The 22,997-nt window shown below is 31.8% G+C and overlaps 2 protein-coding genes across 2 annotated transcripts in view; both read right to left on the minus strand.

The window, feature by feature from the left end:
- Window positions 1-1,649: 1,649 nt before the first annotated feature.
- The window catches only part of LOC130446311 (zinc finger SWIM domain-containing protein 6-like), a 188,342-nt gene continuing 166,994 nt past the window's right edge, over window positions 1,650-22,997 (minus strand). The window contains exons 5-17 of the mRNA XM_056782486.1: window positions 14,941-15,233; window positions 12,920-13,222; window positions 12,606-12,805; window positions 11,206-11,417; window positions 10,814-11,004; window positions 10,557-10,752; window positions 10,314-10,480; window positions 9,855-10,257; window positions 9,635-9,798; window positions 7,583-7,849; window positions 7,302-7,520; window positions 6,911-7,242; window positions 1,650-6,846 (exon numbers count right to left, since the gene is read on the minus strand). Coding sequence (XP_056638464.1) covers window positions 6,666-6,846; window positions 6,911-7,242; window positions 7,302-7,520; window positions 7,583-7,849; window positions 9,635-9,798; window positions 9,855-10,257; window positions 10,314-10,480; window positions 10,557-10,752; window positions 10,814-11,004; window positions 11,206-11,417; window positions 12,606-12,805; window positions 12,920-13,222; window positions 14,941-15,233 — 3,128 coding nt within the window. The 3' untranslated portion in view covers window positions 1,650-6,665. The remainder of the gene's footprint in view (window positions 6,847-6,910; window positions 7,243-7,301; window positions 7,521-7,582; window positions 7,850-9,634; window positions 9,799-9,854; window positions 10,258-10,313; window positions 10,481-10,556; window positions 10,753-10,813; window positions 11,005-11,205; window positions 11,418-12,605; window positions 12,806-12,919; window positions 13,223-14,940; window positions 15,234-22,997) is intronic.
- LOC130446312 (recQ-like DNA helicase Blm) lies at window positions 16,443-22,242 on the minus strand. Its single transcript, XM_056782489.1, has 6 exons — window positions 20,891-22,242; window positions 19,888-20,461; window positions 19,606-19,828; window positions 18,434-18,651; window positions 18,189-18,381; window positions 16,443-18,136 (listed from the first exon to the last, which is right to left on the minus strand). Exons 1-6 carry the CDS (start codon window positions 22,059-22,061, stop codon window positions 16,904-16,906), a joined length of 3,612 nt encoding a protein of 1,203 aa, XP_056638467.1. The 5' UTR covers window positions 22,062-22,242; the 3' UTR covers window positions 16,443-16,903.

Below are 22,997 nucleotides of genomic sequence, written 5' to 3' on the forward strand. Positions count from 1 at the left end.
TTATGATAAAATTTATCATCACATTTAATCATTTATGTAATACTACTATATGGACAGTTTAAACGTGAAGGAATTCTCCACTATTAAGGTGCCGACAACATACTATTTTATTTCTCGTTCCAGATACCTCGAACCGAGCTGGAACCTCGAAGGATAGAGAAAGCGTTATCATTCTGTCTTCCTTAGTCGGAACAGCTTCCACTTATAAACTGTCCATGTGGAAGTATTACATATAGGCGTTTAATGTAATTTAATTACCAGTAAAAAAAAGGTCTTTAATTTTCAAATTTAAAGAATAAAAAATTCTATTTTTACAATCATAAAATGAAGCGGAAGATGTTAAATGTTCCACAATAAAATGCTAGGTACTTATAAATTAATAAAATGTAATGAATTTAGAAACGAGAATACTGTTTATGTGGTATTGCCATCTGTGAAATTTGGTAATCAGGACACAGCGCCCCCGGAGTTTGGAGCCCAGAACCAGTAATTATCACTAGTTTTATTGAACATAGTTCGAGAAATAAAAATCAGTGAAAAATAACATAAATATGTTCATATATTTTGAAATCTTAAAATTCAATTTTATGACACTATGCTATGCCATTTTGTAAATCAGTCCATAAAAAGTGGAAAATGAGGAATAAAATGTTTCGATATCTCGCTTCGTTTTCGAGACATCCAAGTCGAAAAACCTAACCTAACCCTACGGGAACTTCACCTTTGAAAGCATTCGGAGTGTAGTTTTTGTTTGATAAGCTCAAAACAGCATGTTTCTTCATTTATTCATCGATGAAATCATGAAATTTCTGCTAAATACTTTTCTTATTTTATAAACGATACTGACCAACCGACAATTAATTATTTCTAAAAAATGTTAACTTTTTCTGTATTCATAGTACATTATGCAACATAGGATTGTTGAAACGGTATCGATATGAATATATATATACAAAATCAGTATTGAAAACGATATATTTTTTTTAATTATGGAACTGCAACCAGCCACGAAAATTATAATGTAATAATAACTAAAGTGAAAAAGTTCAAGTCAGTTTCAGTAATGAGAGATGTGTTCTATAAAGCGAATCTCGAACTAACTTTTGGTTGTGACTTCCAGTAATTATTATCTGTAAATTTTTATCAGCAGCCATTTCCTAGAGCTTCAGTTCCTACAAAAAATTATCAATTTTTACGATGATGGATTCACGTCTACTAACAGTAAATCACATCAATGGTACATTGCGTTGTTAAAAGTTTCTTATTTTATAAATTTTTAAACCTGGACTACGATTGAAGCCCTGACCGGATGTCCTCTATAGTAGGACAAATCCAGATTAATGGCAACCCTATGTTTATACTGATTCAATCTTTAAATAAATCCTGCCATTTTCCAGGTAAAAATCATTAAAAAGAAGTATTTCTAGTTATTCCTATTTCCTATAGGAAAGTGACAATTTGATTTCTTGCCACACTAGAAACAAGAAGGAGTAAATCCATATCAGCTGTGCCTTGAACCAAGTTTCTAAGTGAGGTGATAAAAACAATGATATTGATGAAGGAATTAGTTCAGGATGTACTGGGAACAGCCGTAATACAATATAAATATATTCGAGCATGGTATTAGGGTAATAAAGTGAACATTTGAATTACAAATATCTTTATTTATCATAAAAATAATCATAAATTATCAATACACTGACAGACTGAAATTGTTTTAATCAACAAATAAAGAACTAATCGATTTGTCTTTTTGGCAATATGTACACTTTCTCTAACTAATTTACACTAAACACAACACAACAATCAATTTAATATAAAATTACCTTTAAGGAATGGAATGCTGCCGAATATTTACAATCCTAACTCCGTAAAAAACAACTAAATATTAAAAAAAAAACAGTGGCACTTGACACATTTAAACATCGAGGACCTTATAAGTTACAAATAAACAACAAATTTTCATGTAACTACTTTTGACCAAACTTCCACTATTTAAAGCTTCGTGAAGGTTGAATTTCAATATCCCCAATAATTATTCTTTAGCATATAATAGTGAATTATGCAACATTAATAATTTTTTTATAAAATATATTTTTGCACATTTGTCTTTTTACATTGAAGACAAAAATTCATTAGTCAGTATAAAACTAAATTTATTAGTATATTTTGAAATTTTTAAGATCAAATAGAATTAATTTACTATGAAATTTGAATGTGTTTATCTGTAACGAACATTTACAAGAAGTCCTCTCGCTAAAATTATAATAATAATCACAGACAATGTAACTTAACAAAAAGAAAAACAATCCAATCACTGGTCAATAAAAAAAATCTAAAAACGTATTGCCGCTTCTTATATATATTTTTTTGATTGGACAAAATATCCAAATTTTGATTATTGATGTTATTTAAATCCTAATATTGCATACTTACTAATGCATTATTTTTTTTTCAATTTGATTATACTTTTTACAATAAATTATCAGTCGGTTTTCAACATTCAACCAACAAGCGAATGGTTATAAATGAAAGACAAATAAAAATATTGGTTGAACATTATAACTAGTATCATGAGAATAAAAAAGTTAAGTGGAAAAAACACTGAAGAATTATTTTAAATTTAGAAATATTATGTTCGAAAGATTTTAAGCAGGTTTATGAGACAGTAAATAGAAATAAAATGTATGCTGCCTTTAATCTACTAAAAAACATTGTGAAATTAGTCAAGATGACATTAGATAACTCACACAGCAAAGTAATGACTGATGGAGTTGTATCAGACAAATTTAGGCTTGAAAAGGGATTGAAATGAAGAGATCGCAATATGGACAGTGACTTTTAATCTGATGTTGGAAAAAATTTAACAATATGGCAAGATACAAACAACAGGGCTCATTTATCACCATGAACAACAAATAATTGCATATGCAGACAATTTAACTTCAATAACCACAACAAAAAAAGAAATGAAATTGAGGCAAACAGTGATCTATAAAAAGGAATATATTTTCAGGGACATACACATCATCAACTGTAACCTGTTTAATATTTGTCGCAAGGGGACAATCTGTGTCACTGGACAACATGTCATGTAGTGTGATATCTTCAAGAGTCTCTACAAGAGCAATTCAGTAATTGACAGTAATCTCGCAATTATTCAAGTTGATATCTGCCATATTGCATCGATTTTACACTATTAAAAATATTTTTCCACTCAACTTTTCTAAATCAGAGTTGCTGAACGCATCAGAGGTAGCTTCATTTTTTTTTGGAACCACAGTTGACAAATAATACTGACGATACTGTCAACTGCATCTTTTTTCATTAAACAACCATTTGTACTTATCGATATTATACTGTAATGTTTAACAGGAAGCATTTACCTTGTAAATTTAGAAATTGAAAAACGCCGTTTAAAATCATCCGCGGGCGATTTTCGATCTCTAGGGGGTATTTTACATCCCCTGGTAATTTATATTTACATAAATACTATACAATTAACAATCTTTGGTTGTATAAAGACGTAACTGAGCCAACAAAAAAGTACATCGGAGAACAACAAATCATAACCTCAAAATATACAAATTATTTTGTTATAATGGATGTAAGTTTGACACTAGGGTCTTTCGTTCCCTGCATCTTGTTATTTTTTGTGTGCAAAAAATTTATATAAATTTTTAAGTGAGAATTACACCAATAACTCAATTCAACCTTTACTTCTTCAAAATTAAAAATCTGGTTAATTAAACTGCACCTGGATATTATTTTGGCAAAACTAACAAATTAATCATAAAGTTAGAGAACATTGGAGATGTATTTAGAAATTTTTTGAAATAAGTTAGTCGAAATACAATTCCTTAATATTGATGTGTGTAAAAGAATTTGTTATCCGTGAGGTCATAATTTGTTTCAACGACGGTTTTACTAAATAAAAATAATACTAAAATGTCTATCAAGACAATAATGAGATCTAATACAATCCTAAAAAAAACAACTCCCTCTTTTCTTTCTCTTTATGTATATAGATATCAAGGCTTAACCTACATAATTACAAAATTTACATAAGGGTATCAATATGTCAACTTTGTTGAAAATTTACATGAAAAACGCTGAAGAAATTCGTCTGTTAAAATACCCTGCCTGTTCAAAGTTACACTACCTGTCAAAAGTTTTGGCCCACACTATAAATGTTTGATTTATACGCATGTTTATATTTTGTCGGTGAGTGCGACAAATTAAAACTTGTAAGTACCGGCTGATTTGTTTATTCTTTAACTGTCAATTATAGTGTTTGTGATTGTAGTTTATACTTTTTTGACTAAGACATCTTTTCGTGAGTTTGTATACGAATTGTATTCGTCCTAGCAAATTCAGACTTGTAAGTTTTAAAATGGGTAAGGCCTAGGAACAAATCGTGCATTAATCGCAAGTCTTCATAGTTCAGGAAAAACTAATCGTACCATTGCCGTCGAATTAAAAATACCTCGACGTACCGTGGACTACAACGTGAAAAAATAGGCATCCACCAGAATCTTTGGCGATAGAAAATGTTCAAGACGGCCGGTCTTCTGCCCCAGAGATAGCAGCTCAGATCAATGAACCTAGAGATCAGCCTTCTACTTCTACATTGAAAACGTGTTTGGTAAGGTGGCAGTGAAGAAACTTCTTCTAATGCGTTAGAAATAAGAGAAGAAGCAGTGGACTAAAGAATATAGAAAGTGAAGGCATAAAAAGTAGAAGGAAGCTTTATGGAGTGATAAATCAAAGTTAGAGGTTTTTGGGTCTAGAAAAGCAGATCAAAACAAGAATAGATGATAGATCCTTTGATAATACCGACTGTAAAGGATCTATGATGTTTGGGAGATGTTTTACCTGGTGAAAATTGAAAGGATTTTGAACAAAGAAAGAGGTGAAAAATATTAAAGGAAAATGTAATACCTTCTAGCCAGCGCCTGATAATTATCTTCCAGCATGACAATGATCCTAAGAATTCCTCAAAGCTATACAAAGAGTATGTAGAGGAAGAATGTACTGAAAATAATGATTTAGCCGTCACAATCGCCCGATCTCAATTCGATTGAATTGTTGTGGGACAAATTGGACAGGGTAGTCAGAAAGCAGTAATCTACTTCTCTCTTACATCTTTGGAATATCCCGAAAAACGAATGAAACCAAATATTCGACGATTATTTATAAAAACTGTTACAGAGAATGCCAAAATTGTGCACCGAAATAATAAAAGCAAAAGAGGATTATATCGATGAAGCAAAAATTTAAATTTGTAATAATTACAAACTGTAGTTTTATTATTGTTATAATATTTGTTGTATATCACGCAAACTATAGGGTAATCGAAAACTTTTGACCGGAAGTGTAGGTATCTTCAGAATTACAACACCGAATCAATCACTTTTGTTCCAAAATTAAATTTACATATTTTTATCATGAAAATACTCTCAATTCCACAAAAAAATTCATAAATATCTTTTCTAACCACTCAAAAGATAATTATACTCATTAAATATCAAGTATTCTTCATATTTTTATATTTCTTTTTGATATCAAATTCAGTTTTTTCCCCTATTAGTTCCTCTATTTATTTTATTAATTGTCCTTTATTACCGCTATATAATCATTTTATTGACGCTTATCAATTTTTTAATTCGGTTTTGACGTTCAAAAGATATGGAGACATGTACGGGTACTTGTGTATGTATAGACCAGTTTTTAAAGCAAAAACCTCCAAAAAGGTCTCAATATAAATTGAACAATCGTTTGAACATCTTTGAGGTCTATATTATATATAGTTATATACATTATTGTGCCTAATTATTTTTGATTGATAAAAACTTTCTTATATTTGTTTAAAAAATAATAGTGTATTGTACACCTAACGTAACTTATGGTTCTATTTCAAAATAAAACATGTCAGAAGTTTTGATTATTGCAATAGACAAATTTCTCAAAATAAATTGAATAAATCAAAATTTGAGAATAATTCAAGTTTTTGTTCATCAAAATCACAAAATGTGTACTGTACACGTTTTGTATTTATATTTCAATGTCAAATTTTTGAAAATTTCTGTACTAAAATTTCTCAAATCAAATGAAAATCACTTTCTTTTCTTTTAATTTGTTATTTTTTGTGACTACTATTTTCAAATAATATTTTACTGTGTTATAGATCAAATGACGTTATTTTGAAAATTTGTATTCAATATCCACTGAAATTTTTATACAAAAATGAGATTTAATATAATTTGTCAAAAACTTTTTAATATTATTGCATCAAAACGTATATTTATATTACAACAATAAGTAGATAAGAATGTTTTCTAAAAATGTCATCTGGACCATAACAATAAATATGCTTTGGAACAAATACGTAACCTCAAAAATGTCAAAACATTAATAGTGATGTAACTAGAATGTAGCAAAAATGATAACAAAAATTTTTCTCAAGTACTATATATAAACATGAATTATATATAAATAATAGATAAATCAATATTTATAAAAGTATTTAGAATATACATGCAATGAAATAGTTTTTGCACATTTTAACACCACTCTAGCAATGCCCTTTAAAATTTGAATAGGTGTTGAGAAAAATTTCCAAAGTTGCCAAGCCTGTTTTATCCGTACCATTTTTTCATTGAATATCAGCCAAATCGTTCTTTAACAAGGAACATAAGTTTTTTCTTTCCCTTGTAGGCTACTTTCATGTTTTCTATGAGCTGAGTAAATTGCGCGTGACCGTCGTGGGCCAACACAAATGTATCTCGTGCTTTCGTTAAGAAATCTATGAAATCTCCGTAATGTCGAGGTGAGATGTGAGTTAACCTATAATAAATAAAAATATCAATTACACTTTGCTTTTACCTTATTTAAAGTGTAAACTACTCACCTAGAATGCGTAGTATTGATATAAGCAGCTACTGCAGCTTCTAATAATTGCCTCAGAGGCGGTCTGTCATAAGAAAGTGGTTTTATACCCCCACCGCTGCATCCTCTTCCGCCGCGATGAGGGTGGGGGTGTTTACCACCATCTAATGGAGCTGGATGCGGACAACTGATACCGGGTGCTGTCATGCTACACCTTCGTAGAATATCCGAAAGGACTGTAGCGCACTGGACGTTTTTCACCAATAAAGGTATCATATTTGAAAGCTCAGTCTTTCCCAAAGAATGACTCAAAGCACACGCCCAGTGGATATCGTTTATTGCAGGATGAGTATCCTTAAAACATATTAGAAATATAATCATATGTAGAATAATATTTAAAATAAAATTATTACCTGATTGTATGCTAGATGGACATTCTTCATTGCCAACATGGCTAGTTTATAAGCTCTTGTAGGATATCCGCGGTGTTCCATGTACCTAGCAATGGTAAATAGTTGGGAAGACGTCATGATGTGAGATGCAGCATCCACAACAATCTGATAAGCAGTTTCAAAGGCTAGAGCCTCGTTTTCGCACAAGGTCAAAGCGTTCAAGGCACAATTTGGAGGGTCCTAAGCAACAAAATAAAATTCAACTTTTTTTTTCAAATTAATTTTATAAATATTATACCGACCTTCGTGGCACATTGTAGCGCCAGAGTGCGGGCGCAACTCGACAACTCTTCTTGCTGTCCGAAATTCAAATTCAACCGCATGATGGTACTGTGAGACATAATGGTAGTCGCTACTGGACCTGTCGCTTCTGTGGCTGTAAAAAACTGGTACCAATTTTGCATGATGGAGATTAAAGCGTCTACTCCAACTTCAGTTGCGCATGTTACTAGCCATCGCACCATTTCGCGTCTACGCCAGTTCAAAGAAGACAATGTCATTCTCATTACCTGAAAAAATAAATATGATGCAGTATTTTACTTTAGACTCTTCGTGATGATATTTATTATTTAAAACGTTTTTGCTCAAACTTCTATTGCCAATTGAGTGTTTGGAAAATTCAAAGGTAGACTTAAGGATAAATACCATGTCAAACCAACCCCAAATTTTTTCGAACAGTACAACTGTTATTTTGTAACTCATCCCGCCACATCTTAGTGTATTTAGGGGTTAGAGTTGAGGTTTAGTTGCAATATTCGCCAAGTCTAGAGGCAGTTACGCCAATTTCAGTTTCAAAATCCGCCTAGTTTTGAGTTGTTTACCCTTTCCACAGGGTGTTTGGATTTATTAAGAAAGATTTGGAAAAAAAGGATACTATTCTTAAGCCGGAAGAGTATGAAGATGTTCTGAGAAAACATGGAGTCACTGTCCTGGTTAAAGACTGGAAGTTTGATTCTAAAAAAGTGCAAAAAACCAAATTTGTGGCACTTCAAATAGTTCAATAAATCAAAAAGGATTATGCTGAAAGAGAACAGGAAGAAAAATAACATTCTGGTCCAGGGTGAAGTCTTTTATAGAACTGAAACTTGTCAAGCAAAATATGTTACAAAACCAAAGTTTCATATGTCTCACATAAACCAAGAAGTCATGAACAAGGGCTTTAAAGCTGCAAAAGTAAAGGATGTTGCGAAACTGATAAGGGTGAAAAAACCACGAGACGCTAAAATTTTATCAAGATTTGGAAAGCTAAAAAGCCAAAGGTCCCAACAATGAAGCCGAAGATCTCAATAATGAGGAAGATGGAAACATTAGAGTTGATGAGGAAATTGATACAGATATTGTGTGATCTGGTTTAACAATAAAGACTGTTTACTTTTTACAAAAACATTAAATTTCATTTTATAATACTTTGCACTTTTTGTACTGGGTCTAGAGTCAGTTCAGCCAGTACGGTGTAAGATAGAACAATAATTGTAATCTGGAAACGGTGGCACTACATCTTCATCATCGGACGAATGTAAAATATGAAAAAGCACTAAATCATTTTAGTTCTAAAGCTTTTTTATTGATACTGAATAACTGTAAACTTTAAATATTAGAAAAGGAACGTTTTTTGAAACAATATATGAAAAAACTTTACAATGTGTAACAAGTAATTTTTACTTCATCACTATTTGATTATTTACAAGTCTCTTGGTTACCCACAACCACCTTATTCACTGGATTTAGTACCATTTTTTTTCTGGCTCTTCCGAAAATGAAACATTTTGACACCAATGAGAAGGTAACAACGGAGCAGATGACAGCTAACCTTCCACAAATGTTTTCAGTGATGAATTTTCAAATTTATTTTTTTAGATAACATCATGACTGCAAGAAATCAACTCTTAGTGGTACCAGAAGATTTTTCACATGAAAATGTCCATAAAATTTTAGAAAATATAAATAAGTAAATTCACAATTTAATATTGGATAATTATACATCCTGAGGTATAAATGATTTCTATGATTAACACTTCTATAAATGAGGATTTTTTTGTTCAGCTGCTTATTTTGACCACATTTTTTGGTCTCTTCCTGTAACATATAACTGTCGACGATAAACAAATTGTCAAAAGTAAAAGAAGTAGATAGTTCCAGAAAGATCACATTAAATACATCCAAGGAAGAATAGTTATTGTTAAAGTTGAAATAAACATAGGTTATGTGGATTATTATCCACCTATTTAATAATATATGTAGAAATTAAATGATCGAAAAGTACATTCGAATAAAAATAATTCTATTGATAATACCTGTAATCCTAATTCGAATGCTACACTGAGTAGTGTTGGGTGTCTAGGTCCATTTTCCGGCGTGGCGAAACGAAATGCATCTTGGGCTAATTTAAACAAATGGGAAGAACTGTGGATATGTCTCTGAGATGATTCTAAAACCGTCCTTAAACGCATCACCTCACCTATTGAAAAAAATATAATTTTATTTTGCAAAATGTTACAATCTACTTTGGGTTACCTTTAGCTGCACTCAGCATAGTCGAACTTAAAGCACACTGCTGAGTTTCGATGTGTCCTAAAGTAAACCACCTCGGTGATCTGCTCATCATCAAAGAACTACTTGGATTACCTCCTAAAGGATCGTCGGAGTCCTCGTGTTCCTCTAACAGAGGTAACCTCATTGCCCTCAAACCGACTTCGTAGGCTAAATCTGGGTAATAATTGAGAAGGGATAGAAATAAAAATCTCGCAAAAGTATGCATGGGAATACTTTCTGGGTGGATTCCGATACCTAAGCCACTGGTGGGACCTCCTTCTAAAAGGATTATAGCTTGACGACGCAAGACTGCAACTAAACTATTATCCAATTCAATTTCTTGAAGTTTTGCAATCAAACGATCTTCTTGTTTGCACGCTTTTTCCTATATTCAATGAAAAATAAATAAAAACTATAGATTCGTTATTGTTAGATACAAACCTGTGCGTAAAGTCCTACAGGCATGATTCTCTGTTGACCTAAGCCGATAAGAGCTATCTCAAAAGCTAATGTTAGATATGTCTCTGATCTATCTCTTGAACCAACTACAGGAACATGATGATATCTAGGCCTTAGATTACTATGTTGATCTTCCATACCTACTAAATCTAAAAATACAATAGAAAACGTTCATTTGCTACTATCCTTAACTCCTATAGAGATTAAATCCAATAATTTACTTACCTAAGTAACTAGTTGGTGTTCTAGGTCTTTCGTGTTCTGGTACTACAGATGCATCTGCCAATGTGTCAAAGAGACAACCGATTGGATCTAATGGATGACCCACCCATCCGTCTAAATTAGTAGGCGCATTTACTGATGTTGTAGTACAAGAAGTAACAGTACATTGACCTTGACATCGAGAAGTACAAGCTGTCACCTTAGTTAAAAAAATATACATTTTTATTTATTACATTTTTTATCAAAAAAAAAATTAGTACCTTGCAGCTAGGTGGAGTTTTAATACTGGTACTCGCACTGGTGTTTTGTTGACTTTCATGCCATTTTCTTTGTGCTATTAGTTGTTGTTGTTTCATTGTACGCACAACTGAAACTGCCAATCTAAGAGCTGCTTCCATATGGCCATGTGAACGAAGAGAATCGACGCGAGCAGCACATAAAGGAATTGACTCTATAATTACAAGCAAAAAAGGATTATTATTATTATTATTACATAGCATCTTCCTGTACATGGAGTTGGGAGTAAGGACAATAAGTAACAATGATACATTCGTTTGTAGGTCTTACAATGGTTAAACTGCATCATCACCAGTGTAATTGTGAGTGTTGGTGTAGTGTCAGTATTCTATTATCAATATCCTGATGTACTTACCGTGCCATAACGGCTGTCCTTGTGAATTAAAACTACCGGAACTAGAGGTATCAGGAACGTGAGAACAGTAAGTATCACTAGATAAAATATTCTTAAGATGCATGTTATCCCAAGACATCCCAACGGCATCTAATGCTCTATGGAATATAGATCTCGGTAAAGTAGGTGGTTGTGATTTGGAATTACCAGTCAAACGTAGACGTTTACTATTCCTAAGAAATATAAAAAAATGTTTACTATGATTAGGGATGAAGCTAATTGAATAATGGACAAAGTTAGCCACCAAAATGTGTTGGAAGCAGCAAATAAGAGACATAAATCATAGGAAGAATCACGACTCAAAATAAATATGAAGTGAGAAAACTCTACTGCTAGAATAAGGAAAATATCCTTGATTCTATTAAAGACTACAAAAAACTAGGGAAAGGATGTAGTTAGACTCCAAACTAGCTGTCGATATTACCTTGTGATGTTACCGTGTAAAAAGCCATTATAGTGAAAAAATTGAAATTACCGTTAAAAAATTGGAATTACCATGGAAAAACTGAATCTCCTATGAAAAAAATTGATATTACAGTGAAAAATGTCAAATTACCATAAATAAATTGATAATTTTGTAGAAAAAAAACAATATCATTATGGGAAACTTGATTTCCCGTGAAATAACTGAAAAATGTCAAATTACCATAAATAAATTGATAATTTAAAAAAAAACGAAATAACCACGAAAAGAAACAATTTGATTATAGAAAAATCGATATTACCGTGAAATAACTGAAATTTTTGTGGAAAACGCCAAAATTACACTGAGAATTACCATGAAAAAACTGATACTCCTATGAAAATTAATTTTACCGTGAAAAATGTCAAATTACCATAAATAAATTGATAATTTTGTAGAAAAAAAAATAAAATAACTATGAAAAACAAACAATATCATTATGGAAAAATTGATATTACCGTAAAAAAATTGGAATTACCATAAAAAGAACTAAAATTACCATGGAAAGGGCCTATATTACCGTGATAAAATTGGCAAGCCAAGATAAAAAATTACTTTTTAGCGGTTAAACCTACAATTTAGAGCAGGTAGTAAGCAATAAAAACTTCAAATTTATACAAGGAAACAACAGCTGAGGAAGAAAAGGAGGAAAAAAATATTTACTCTGGTTAGAATTAGATAAGACCTAGAAAAGGATGAACTGAAAATTTTGAAAATTACACAGGAATGCAACAGTTAACAGATGAAACTGAAGAAGAAAAACAGATCAAAGTGTGAGATATAAAAGCACAAATAAAAAGGAATGGGTAACTCAAAAATGTTGAAATTTAGTTATGTATAACTACTTTTCAAAAAAAAAGTCAAATTAAAGAATATTTAAGCATAATAAACTGCTCACCTATGAGTATAAGAATTAGAATCTTCTTCGTCATCATCTTCTGAACTATCCGATGAATCGTACATAGCACGATTTCTGTCTCTTTCTCTCTCTCTATCGCGATCCCGCCTTTCCCTTCGATCCCTTTCCCTGTCAGCGTACCTATCTCTATCACGGTACCTCTCATCATACCTATCACGGTCCCTATCTCTAGTTGAATACTGAAACAAAAATAAATATTCCATACATCAAGAAACAAAAACTACTTAGTACTTTCGGTACCAATTATAAGAATAATGGAAAGATTGTGATTGATTGGCTAAACTGTAACTTACAGAATCTCTCGATCCCTGTTGCTGTAATCTAAAATCTGGATCTTCTGGTGGACATACATCTATCACCGCCCATTTTTCCAAGAGCTGTTTCCAATGTTGTTTTTCTTGTTGTGTGCAATTTGGATTCAAGACGATGCATACCCATAAAGAGCCCAACTGATCCCAGAGCTGTCGACATTTATCCGTCATAGGAGTACCTTGATTACGCCACATTTGCAATCTGGGATCAGAAAGAAATTGTTCGGTGATGAGGGTCAGCATTCGTGCGCCGTTAGAATCCTGTGCTCTCAGCATCTCTCTAACCTATATAAAAGAAATATTAGTGAATTATCAACAACCACAACTTTATTCAAAAGTGACACATATATGGGTAAATATAAAAATGATCACGTAGACATAATGCAGAGAATACAGTGGGAATAACAGTTGATAAACTTTGTAAAAACTCGATTGAAACTTTTAACATTTTGAGATTAATGAACAAAATGGCCAATGAAGGTAATGGCGGCCACACTGTTTCTATTAAGCCACAGTACTTTCTAGCATCCCCTAAAGCAAAGAAACCCATGTAGTTCTTATCCACCTAGAATGAAACTGGTTGGGAGAGCCGCCATTGTTTTGTACTGGACTCGAAGACTAACCTGTCATACAGGTGAGTTTTTTCTTAAGCAGTGATATCAGGAATATTTCATTCGACCTATGGTCTTATGTATACTTTGGGTAGTGTGTCGATTTTGCACGATTTATCAGATAATGTCGTAGTGCTTTATACAACTGCTGCAGAATAGTCGGAGGAACATGGGGCTTAAAACCAAAAATGATTTGTGTGTTGTGTGATAAGGTAGGCAGCTTTCATATGGTGGCCAAGAACAGAAACCTAAATTGGGGAAATAACCCTAGAGAAGTTGCAAGTCATACACGGTCATACCCCACGGTACAAGCCCTCTTTGAAGACCTTCATAGAAAGTGAAGTAATAAAAGCATACAAGGAACAGAACATGAGCCCCAGTGACCTGACTGGGCAATGGACAATTGCAGAGATTGCGTTCCCACGACGTTCATTATTATTCTATACTCACGGCTAGAAAACGGAAAATGAAGATGTAGTGGCAGGAATATATGGTCCAGGAACCAAGCTCGCTATTCCAATGGGCTCATAACCTTCCATTATCCACGCGGAAACATAAGATATACTTAAATGCAACGAAACTACCGTAATGCGAAGATAATCATCGTGCCAACCCTGCAAGCTCTTGACTCTTACAGAATTAAGTCAAAGCTAGTATGGAAATGGATCTATTATTAAGATGAGGCCCAAAGACTCGATTATTACTGCCCCATCCGTTCAAGCCAAGATGACAATGCCTGCTCATTTTTGATGGTGTGAATTCCCACCTCGACTACAACATTGTTGATGAGACTGAACAACACGAGAACCCAACATACGAGTTGCAATATTTAGCCATTTGAGGAGTATTGGGAATAGGAGTTACTTCTAGACCAAACTAACAATGAAGATATCAATGAATCCAAGTTTGACCGAATCTTTTGTTCAATATGAGATCGTACAATGACCTCAAAAGATGATCGATCTGGGTCTCCAGCAGGATCTATCCATTTAACCTCAAAGTTACACCTGACGAAGCCTTCTTGCCCAGTGAAGTCACAAATGAGTTGGAGTTACAACCATCATGTTCGAATGAAAATAAAACAATCCTTCCAAGAAGCCGGCGGCATTGAAACCTAAGAGAAATAGTAATAAAATACATGTTTGGACTTCAGCTACTTCAGACTCATCTATTTCCTTCGATGATTCATCCCACAATGAGCTCAACCTATCTTTTAAGGTTAACATGCTCACTCCAGTAAGTCGGAAAAAAAGCGGGAGATAAAAAGCAGAGCAGTAGAATTGAAAAAGGAATCAGATCAAAGAATCATCTAAAAAGCTGATAATAAATCTAACAAAATCTCTAAAACTAAACATGTGAAGATAGTACAGTCGCTACAAATTGGTAAATTACCTTTGAAAATAACGAATTCAACTGTTTGTTGGCATTGTAGTAAGCTCCTTGTGAAAGATAACTTTTGACCTGTTCGCAAACCTGCTCTTCGTCCAGATGCCAAGAATGTTCATCATCAGCGGAGGCTCCCGCTGTAGGATCAGGAGCTCCAGGAATTTGATTGATTTCCGATCGTTGTTGAAGGATTTCGTCGGCGAGTTTTTGAGCTGTGGGAAGTACTTCTGTGTGATGTTCCGATATAAGGTACTGGACGAACTTTTGTAGTTGTTGTCGATCCATTTGTAGGAGAGTTTCTACAAATTGTTATTGGTATACATAAAGTGAACAAAGAAAATTAGAAGTAGGTACTTTTTGCTAAAACGACTTATAAACCAATATAATTATATATTAGGGTTGATTTTACTTACGTTATTTACAAATGAACTCATTTTTAAATTACCCTTATAAATTTAATATCATGGTAGGTACTTGATTTTCAACTCACTGTCATTTTTTTAATTTAATTACTAAATTGATATTTGTGTACACCTGCACTTATAGAGAGCAATAGTTTAAGGTAAAATTGGCAATTCAGTAAATACAAAAAGTTCAACCGTTTCATAACAAAACATCAACTTCAAAATCGTCGAGTAAATTTCCGAAATTTTAAATGGAAACTTTGTAATTTATGTAAGTTTGGGGAATTTGTTAGATATTAATCACTCAAATATGCTCCAGTTAAGTAAATGTTAAAAGGAGCTTTTCGAATTAAAAAAAATATATTGTCAGATGAGAGGCAAAATTTCCAGATAGACAACTTGTTATAAATTATCACTGACCTAATAACCCAAGAGACCAAATTGTTTACATTCCTAGACTGACCCGTCATTGACCCTTCCACTTTCTTTGCTATAGCAACTGTAACCTTTTTCGGCGTCCATAAGTAACTATTAAACAATATGAAAAAATAGTTTAAAAAAAATTCGTTTCGTAAGGGGTTAAACTTGACTTTGCTGATGAATTTGAGTACTGAGCACACTGTTTACACCACCATGGCACCAACACTCACAGTTACAGTCCGACACGCGCTTCGATAACCAAGTTATCAGTACATAACCTCAAATTTAATTTTTTTATAGTAAAAATAATTTGTATATTTCAATTTTTTCCAGTTATATTGGAAATTTACACACCTTATCCTCGTTCTAAGGCTGCGTTCTACTTATTCACAATGTTCAAACAAAAATATTTATCATTTATAGACCCAAATTTTTGTTCGATTCGTATAGTATGGAAATAACTAATCGATAAACAAATATATACTGAACACACTACACCAACTCTAACAACTACACTGTCTGACGCGCGTTTCGATAATCAAATTAACATCTTCAGAGACTGGAGGTAAACTGTTTAATGAATTTGAGAACCTTCCAGGAATGAAGAAAGATAATTAATTTGTTTCTGACTTTTCACAATCAAGAAGCAAACCATTAAAAATTAAGAAACAAAAATGGGACCATCTTCAATAATTGAAGGCTCCTAAAGATTTAGTCTTTTTATGATAACTTGCCCCATTTGGGAGAATAATAAGAATACATTTCCTGCAATTATTTTGTTAAAATTCTGGTTCTAATATCTAGGTTCGTATAGATTGAATTAGCATTAATAAGCAATGGAATAATTCTTTTAGTTTTCATGAGTTAAAATAATTTAAATTGTGCCAATTCTTAATTGTCAAGTTTTATTCCTCTTCTGTAAACTTGCATTTAACAGTTCCGAGAGATTTCATCAATACTACTTAATACGTTTCAAACATTATTTCATATATTGGGGAGAAATATTTTTTGCAGGATATAATTGAATTCCAGCTAAAATAAAATGAAAATATTAAAAAAATAAGTTGTAATACAAAACATGATAAACAAATATAGATGCTATAAATTATCAATATACATATATACAGATTAGTCAACAACAACAATCACTTGAAATGTAACGGCATCAATCCAATTGAACTACCACCGCCTTTACCACCACCGCGTTTGCTTTTCCACCCCGTTTTCTTGTATTTACTTTTCGGCGACGTTTTTTTCTTAGGACTATTCGCGGTTCTTTTCTTTTTCCCTTTTTTATTTTTCCAGTTATATCCGCCCGTCCATTTTCGTTTAGTACCTCTCTGTGAAGGTACTGGTGGATTATTCCAATCACTTTCGTCATCAAAGCTACTACCAAACGATGAGGATTCTGTTATTTTTGGCGCCGTTCCTAAAGCATCAACTTGTTCGCGAAATTTCGACGTTATGGCCAAGAAATTTTCCCCGCATTTTTTATAATTAGCCGCAGTGACGTGCTGTATTTTCAAAAACTCCTCTTTGGTCTTTGGTAAAACGTCGGACATTGTCTTAATGGCTGTTAGATTCATGATTGCGGATAAAGTTAAATTTCTTTCCAGCGCTAATTTTCGACATTCTTCCAATAAAGCTTCGTGACATTGTACTTTGAGATTATTTATTTTCGTTTTATTGAATTTGGAATAAGATGCGATTTTCACTTTGTTGGTGTTTATAGGAAGAGGTTTAGAAGGCCCTGGAACTTGTCTGTCTTCTATAGAATCTTCTTCTTCGCCCTCATTATCTTCTATTGTCGAGTTTACTTTATTTACAGATTTTTTATTAATAGGTATGGTTATTTTTAGGTCCGGTGCGTTTAAAGCGTTAAACTTTTTTCCTGTCGTTATATAAACAACAGGATATTCTCCTGCGTAAATTACTTTATCTTCTAAAACGTTCTTCAACACCATAGTTTTTAAAATCCTTTGTATATCATTTTTATTGAATGAAGAACCCGCTCCGTATAGTCGATGTTTATCGTGACCCATTTTGAAAATTTTTTGTATTTTAGATCCTTTATAAACGTCTGCTACATGTAACATGGTTACATTTGATTTCGCTGACAGATCTTTTACTAATATTCCTAGTTGTTTGGCATCTTTTGTTACTTCTACGCTACTATAGGTATCAATATTTTCACAGTTATCGCAAGTAGTTGCCTTGTTTTTGATACAGAGTTGTCTATTAAAATTTTCTCCGAGATGTATTAATTGTAAGTAACGACGGCAGTCGACCATATTTTCTGCAAACGAAACCATTTGTTTCAAATTGTTGTTATGGCCTTCGCGGACACTCGCATTGCTTTTTCTATCCAGTTGCATCAACTAAAACAAAAATTAATCAAATTCATATTACAAATGTTATTTATCTACTTACCTTTTGTAAACGCAAAACATCACAGTAATTATAAAATAAATATGAGTACGAAATATCTCCGTCTCGTCCTGCTCTTCCTGATTCTTGATAGAAACCTTCAACTGATTTAGGTAACGAATTATGTATTACAAACCTCACATCAGGCTTGTCAATACCCATTCCAAAAGCAATTGTGGCAACTATAACAAAAAACCTAAAAAATCGAAATAAGTGAAAATATTATCATGTTATTAAATAAGTTCTACCTATCTTGCATCCATTCTCTTTGAATTGCATTACGGACTTTATCCGACATACCAGCATGGTATGGTCTTGACATGATATTAGCTTTGTTTAACATGTCAGCTAAAGATTCGCAATCATTCCTTGCTAAACAATATATTATTCCAGATTTTTTAAGAAATTTCTTTTTAATTAATTGTATTATTTCTTCACTAGCAAATTTACCTTTTTTTGGTATAACCTTAAATATACAATAAATTAACTCAATAATATTTGATTCGTGTGTTTAAATCATCTTAATTTTAGATGTCTTCTGTTAGAATATTAGTTTTTTTAATAATTTTTATCTATCTTTCAAAAACTATTGAAAAAAACTAATTTTATAACAGAAGAGGCTTATAATCAAAACAATTTATAAACATAAACATATATAAAAGGTCTAAGAAATAAAAATTTAATATTTGATTTTAATATGCACAATGTAGTCCAGAATTATATACATTAATATCTAAAAATGATATGTCTGAAAATAAGGGTACACTCTTTGAATAAATGATTATTTAAAAGGGGAGAATTGAGGATATCATTTTTTAAATGCCTGTTAAAAATATTAACAATCAAAAAAGATTGGAAAAATATTTCCAATTACTATCAGATCTCAAACCCAATGGAATAAAAATACTGCAGAAGCACTAGAAATTGAATATCAAACGATGTAAATCTATAAAACAGAATACACAAGTCCTTTTTAGTTAGGTCCTTTTCTTCTTACCAGTTTATTACCTATTCATTCAAGGTTATAACCTTATCCCACGGTTTCTTGGTCTGCCTCTCTTTTTGCAATTCTGTTATTTATATTTGTATAAGCTTAAATTTGCTTCATAACTGGGCTATACAGCAGATCTCCAGTGTCACTTTTTGAACTTGTAATAGAGCTATATAGATGTGCTACATATAGTGTCAACCTCGCTTAAAAAGGCCAAGTACAATTTCTTTTCTTTTCTTGTATAGCTTTTTGTGTCATCTATTTTATAGTGAGCATGTGATCTTGTAATTACTACCCTCTTTAAAAAATTGTATACCCCTTATTATTCAGTTTTAAAATATAAGTGAAAAAAGTATCTTCATGAGCTCTAAATATTGATCTACTAATTATAAACCACCTTGTACATTAAAAATCAATCTATTATTATACCTGATATTTAATATTGGGCCTATTGAAACTCATGATGAATCTTTTAATATTATTCAATTTTAAAATATTGATAACATCATTTTCTACTTGTTTGGTAGCAGTCGCTGTAAGGCACATAATTGGAACATCTGTAAACTCACGTTTGAGAAAAGTAAGCTGTTTATAATCGGGCCTAAAATCGTGACCCCACTGTGATAAGCAATGAGCTTCGTCAAGAATAAACCTACAATATATATATATGTATGTAAAAACCCTAACATCATATCAATGTTCACAATTTACCTAGCCAACTTTCCTCTTTGATACAAATTCTTTAAAACATCATTAACGGCTTTGGATGCCATAATTTTTTCAGGTGTAAGATATAACAATTTTATTAGTGGCTCTCTGCAATACAATTTAGTCATAATTCGATTCGTATCTTCTAAACTGACATCCTGACAAAGGTGAGCAGCTGGAATGTCTAGACCATTCATTTTATCTACTTGGTCTCCAATTAGTGCCCTAAGAGGAGAAATAACTATTGTGACTCCTTCACTTAAAATGGCTGGAAGTTGATAACAAAGACTCTTCCCTCCTCCTGTTGGCATAAGAACAAAACAGTCATGCCTGTTTAATGTTGCGTTAATAATTTCACGTTGCTGGGGCCTGAATGTTTGTAGACCAAACTTTTGATGCAAAACTTCTTCCACAGTATCTGAGAAATGATAATTTTTTCTAAATTCCAAAGTGTTATCATCCCGATCCTTGAAACTAATTACAGGTGTATCTGTATCCTCATCAAAAACATCTTCATTCCAATTTATAGCAGATACTTCTTCTGTATAGCAATGTTCCGAATTTTGTGATGTAGATGCTTTATAATAAAAACATATAAAATAAAAACGTGCCTAATCATACAGACAAAGAAATCTTTTTAAAACTTTTAGCTAAATAACAAATAATGCCTTAATTTTTGTGGGGAGTGTATAAAGACTAGAGCTTCATCCCTGTATAATAGATGTTGGATACAAATGAGTGAATTTAAATAAATTATATAAGTAATGAACAGTTGATTATTATAAATAGTGTCTAATGTAAGTGTGTAAATAAATTAAGTAAGAGACAGTGTTAGAAATACTTCAAATAAATAAGAGAATCATTACAGTATAATTGTTGCAAAAACTATTTTGAAAATAAGTAATTAAATGGAAATAATGTATACTATTTTCATATAATTATATTAGAAAACTAAAAGTTTCTTGCTATGTATCTTCAATGTGCAAGTTAATATATTTGTACTTACCTACATCATTTTCAATATTTTTTTCAAAATCATCTTTCCAATCAATAGAGTTTAAATTGATATCTTCATCTTGATTATTTGCATTCTCATTTGCGCCACCAAATATCCTTTCAAAAGTTTCATCATCCATATAATCATCTTCAGAAGCAGCTAATGACTGACTGATAATAGTTATCTCGTCGTCTAAAATTTTGTTGCTTACTGAATTTTTAGGTTTGTCGAATTTTACTTTATCATTTGATACCTCTAGTTGCTGTGCAACTGGAGATTGGGAAACAGATTCTTCAGAAACTACACAACATCTACTCTTTAAAGAAAGGAAACTGGGACTCTCGCAAGCCGAAGTATCAGATTTTAGTGGTTTGTTTGAATTACTGATTTTTGGGAAATCATCTGTTGAACTTGATATATTTAAATCATTTTGCTTCTCATCCTCAGGTATTTTTTCTTCTGTTGTAAAATCAAAAATATTTCTACTAGTCTGTACCTTTACAACGTCTGTAGATAAACATTCTTTATTTGAGCTATTACCAAAAATTGATTCATATACAGCAGAAATATTAGTTACAGTCTTTTTGAATTTGAATTTTTGAGAGCTTTTAGGAATCACTAATTTTGGACTATGTTTCGATTTATTCTTCGGAGATGTTTCCTGTGTTGTCTCTTTAACTTCAAATTCATCTGAAGAAGTGGTGCAAGTAAGTTTTTTAAAATTTGGTTTTGTGGGAGAGATATAATTTTTCTTGTTTTGATTCAAACTATAATTCTTGTTATTATGTGTAACATTATTAGAGGGTTTCGTATTATTCTCAAAGTTATTTGTGGCTTCAACATTAGAAATATGAGCAGTTTCGTTTAATGTGGCTTTAAAATTGAACTTTGACTGCTTGTTGATTTGATGAGTAGAATTATTTTTATTTGGATCCGTTAAATTTGAAGATATTTCGCTTGGTCTGATAGGAAAAGGTTCATGAAAAATAGCTTCTAACTCATCTTCAATACTATCTTTTGGTATTACCTTTTTCTCAACAGGTTTAAAAAAATGCGATATTTTTTCTGTTACGTGAGGTTTTGTAGAACTCTTATCAATTTTCTTGAAACTGAATTTTTCAATTTTGTTCATTGATGTATTCTTAAATGCATCGAAAAAATCTTCCTTGTCGTTTGCCATAGAAACCAATGATTAAAAATAAATATATTGATACACATTGAATTCAACATAAAATTATTTATTAAATCTAAAAATTTCACTTCTTGTTATTAAAAACAACTACAAACTATAATAAATACTTCACTAACATCTCGCCATTTTCTGAACAACGTCAGTTGTCAAAAATTCTTCTTTTACGATTAGCTTTCCCGCGCCACTCGATTATTTACCCAATATTCTCATTTTTTGCTCAATATAAAACAGGGGAAAATTTTAAAAAGTTGTTGATTGTGTTTTAATCATATATATAATAAGTATTACATATATGGTTGTAATTTCAACCTAATCTCATATTTCAAGTATTCACGGAATTAGTGTATGCAAATACAATATCTCAATTCTAAATATACTTTATTATTATTAAAGTATATTAGTTATGCAACACTAAATACTTTCTAACAGAGGCCATTATAATGTGGAAGGGAACGTGGTGGAAATAGAATGATTTATATTTTTGCAAAAAATATGATTCTAAATAAAGATAGTTATTTAAAATGTTGCCTATATTAAATGTGCTATTGATTTCATAAACAAATCTGCCGTATTTACGAGTAGGTTAAAATTGACTCATCTAAATACACCAAAAATTACTTAAAATTTGTAACATGTTTCGGAATGCAATTAACAGATAAAATTTAGGAAAAATTTCAGTTTATAGTATGGATACACTGATTAAAAGACTATAAAATCAGTTACTCAATTGAAAAACATTATCTAACCTATTATTCACGGTATCTAAAAACGTTGATGATGTTGATGGAATGTGATAATATGTCATATAACTTTTTATAATCGTATTTTTTGTTGCACTTACATAAACATAGGGAGAGGTATCAGAAAGTATTTTTAACTTTTTCATACAACATTATATCGATCTTCAAACGATCACTTCGGAAT

Source organism: Diorhabda sublineata, chromosome 7 (genome assembly GCF_026230105.1).
Source record: "Diorhabda sublineata isolate icDioSubl1.1 chromosome 7, icDioSubl1.1, whole genome shotgun sequence".
Classification (NCBI taxonomy): Eukaryota; Metazoa; Arthropoda; class Insecta; order Coleoptera; family Chrysomelidae; genus Diorhabda; species Diorhabda sublineata.